This window comes from Plectropomus leopardus, chromosome 12 (assembly GCF_008729295.1).
Source record: "Plectropomus leopardus isolate mb chromosome 12, YSFRI_Pleo_2.0, whole genome shotgun sequence".
NCBI lineage: Eukaryota > Metazoa > Chordata > Actinopteri > Perciformes > Serranidae > Plectropomus > Plectropomus leopardus.
Window position 1 is genome coordinate 20,424,133 of NC_056474.1, and position 3,042 is coordinate 20,427,174.

General features: G+C 40.9%; 1 protein-coding gene across 1 annotated transcript; it reads left to right on the forward strand.

Moving 5' to 3' along the window:
• The first annotated feature begins 278 nt into the window (after positions 1–278).
• On the forward strand, positions 279–2,249 carry LOC121951274 (apolipophorins-like). Its single transcript, XM_042497542.1, has 5 exons — positions 279–356; positions 676–820; positions 1,552–1,710; positions 1,899–2,017; positions 2,106–2,249. Exons 1-5 carry the CDS (start codon positions 279–281, stop codon positions 2,247–2,249), a joined length of 645 nt encoding a protein of 214 aa, XP_042353476.1.
• The last annotated feature ends 793 nt before the right edge of the window (positions 2,250–3,042 follow it).

Genomic DNA, 3,042 nt, shown 5'->3' on the forward strand with positions numbered 1-3,042 from the left:
CCTGTAGTGAACTTCCTCAGGTTAAGACCTTCATGCAGACGCTTGAGGAAATCCTGAAGGAGGGCTGCAAGGGAGAACATGCCACTCGAGTTAAGGTGCTTTTAGGAAGAGAAGCACACTAGGTGCACTTCACATCATGTACTGACAGTGAACCTGGTGGTATGAGCAACTTTACATATGCATATAATTTGTCACCCCAACAGCTTTTTTATGCACTGAAATCTGTGGGAAACACTGGTCTGTCCGCCCCGATCTTTATTCCTCTGCTAAACTGCTTCATGCTCGGCCACACAACTGCTCTGGAGCTAAGACTTGCTGCCATTCAAGCCTTCAGACGCTTTCCCTGCACAGCTGATGTGAGTTGATTCTGAAACAAATTCTTCATTCATTTGCAACATGTGTCTCTTACATATTATTTTACTGAATTTGTGGATAAACAAAGCCTAATACATATATAACTGAAAGTACGTTGGAAGGACACTAATCCTGTACCTATTGATTGATTTAAAGTCACTGTTCACTTTCAAGAGAAGGTTTAGTAACTCAAATGTTAATATAACAAGTCTTCATATCACAGAGACTACCTTTTTAATTGATTCATGATGAGTTGAGGTGGAGGTGAAGAGGTGATCGGCGGTCTAACATCAGTGACTGACAGCAGTTTCCTTCCTTCAGAGGTCTGTGCTGTTGCAGCTGTACAGCTCCTCCCAGGAGGATCCCGAGGTCAGAATTGCTGCATACCAGCAGCTCATGCGATGCTCCGATCAGGACGTGTTTGAAGTGGTGAAGACCACACTGAGGAAGGAGACCTCCAGCCAAGGTTTGATTCAAACCTCTGTCGTTTATAAGGGATGCTCATAGCAGTTTCCCCAAATAAATAAGTGCTCTGCTGCTCGTGATCATATTTCTGCTTGCGGCGTCAAACAGGTGAAACATTCTTTATTGCAGCGACTTTTACATTTATTTTCTTTATCTTTGAGTTGTGGTGCTGTACCAGGGGTCTCAAAGCTGGCTGCAGTTGTTTCATTATACAAAGCTGATGATCCATGTTGTTTTTCTAATTATAGGGTAATTTCAACTCTACCATGTTTACCATGTTGGATTCTTGTTCACTGAAATTCCAACTTTAAAAATATTACTCCAATTACATGATAAAATCTCTCTTGCACTTGATAATAAACTATATATTTGTACTAAATTTCTTTATATATTCAAAGCATTTGCTGCAGTGAATCACCTTTTACAGGGGCATGGTTTTCTGGACTCAGCAATTGTATAGCTAAAAGATTATATTTGTAATAGAGAGCAGTGTGTTAAGCTGTTGGGTTGCCAATCTCACAAAACACAGTGAAAGCGTGGTGTGCCCCAGGGCTCCAGTCCTCAGTCGCTATTATTTCCCATTTATATAAATGATTACCAAATGTGCATAAATTGTTTCTTCCATAATATTTCTGGATTACTTAACATTGGTGGTGTCCCACTTTGTTTTTTCCAAAAAATCTTGTAAAAATCCATACCATCCCTTTAACCTTTTCTCTTGTGCGTCTTTAGTGGGCTCATATGTGTGGAGTCACCTGACTAATATCATGAGAAGCGAGGACCCCATGAAGCAGGCGCTAATCGAGTCACTGCCCGACGACATCATCAGCAGAGACTTTGAAGCTGAGTTTCTGAAATACTCCTCCTATTCAGACAACACTGTTTCATCAGGTAATGGGGGCTTCGCTTTAGCTTCAAATGGTCAGAATTTTCCATAATTGCAGAAACTAACATGATCAATAGTATGTATCCACATATAGAGATAAACTAATTCATTTGTTATACCAATAAATTTATGAATGCATATAAAGATGCAGTGTGTCTACTCTGTTCCCTTTTTGCTTCTTTATTTGTTTTAGGAATGGGAATTACAAATGTGGAGACATCTTTGGTTTTCTCTCCCAAATCATTTCTACCAAGATCTGCCACTGCCAACCTGACACTATATTTCCATGGCAGAGCCCACAACCTACTGGAAGTGAGTTTGGTATCCTTTTAACTCCTAAAAGTATAGCACAGTTTAAAAAAAAATGATGCTGAATGGATGCATTTTGTTTCCAACTAAGGTGGACCTTCATGTTGAAAATGCTGAGGCACTTTTGAAGAACGTTTTTGGCCACCAGACCCATGACTCTGATGGAGAGTCTGTGGCTCAAAGTCGAAAGTCTCAGTCAAAAAGAAGGCAGGAGGACAAGAAGAAAAACAGATGATGGCCATAGAGGAAAAAGAAAAGTGTTTATCCAGCACCAACAGTTATCTGAGCCAGGCCAGGGCCATGGTGAGGTCACTGTGATTATTGTCAGACAGCCATCTCTCCAGGGCTGCTGTCTTAGAGGGCAGCGTGTTTAACATGTTAACTTGGTCGTGGGATACAAAAACCAGAGCTGTTGTAGGACAGGTGGGGAGGTTTTTGTGGCAGACTTGTAGCCATTTACATTGCATTTTAGATTTTAGATGTCGGTTGGCTTGTTGTGCTGAACGTGCCCAGTTACTCAAGACAAGATCATTTGCAGACCTTGTTGTTGTGAGAAGTTTCGTGTAGGAGCCATTTTCTTTCTACCAAAGTACACCTTCCAACCATATCACCATGCAGACAGAAGTGTGCATCTACTGTTCGCTCAGCTAGCGCCACTGAGCAAGCTAACGTTACTGCTCAGCTGAGGAGGAGGCCATTAATGTTCACATCTCTTGCAAAAGTAGATGCATGCTTACGTCTTACCACTCACAATAAAGTCCATTTATTGTCTTGAGTAATCAAGCCATGATTTCTGAAAAAAGACATTGCTGTTCAGTTTTTCTTTTTTTTGTTTTTGAATTGGTGTTTTAAGCACCACAAGCTGAGTGCCATCTAGTTCCATTATATTGGAAAGAAGGTACACATCTTTATGGCCGGTATCTCTACCATTCAGCAACTCACACCAAAACAATCCAGACTGATAAACAGCACTACAGGTAAGAGGTAAAACATGTATCTTTGATAGGCGGATGAACTATCCCTTTAAA

What these genes read in the sequence shown, in the direction of transcription:
- LOC121951274 (XM_042497542.1), top strand. Translation starts at nt 279, where the DNA reads ATGCTCGGCCACACAACTGCTCTGGAGCTAAGACTTGCTGCCATTCAA. An exon ending in GCTTTCCCTGCACAGCTGAT is followed by an intron (nt 357 to 675) that starts GTGAGTTGATTC and finishes TCCTTCCTTCAG; the next exon opens with AGGTCTGTGCTGTTGCAGCT. An exon ending in AGACAACACTGTTTCATCAG is followed by an intron (nt 1,711 to 1,898) that starts GTAATGGGGGCT and finishes TATTTGTTTTAG; the next exon opens with GAATGGGAATTACAAATGTG.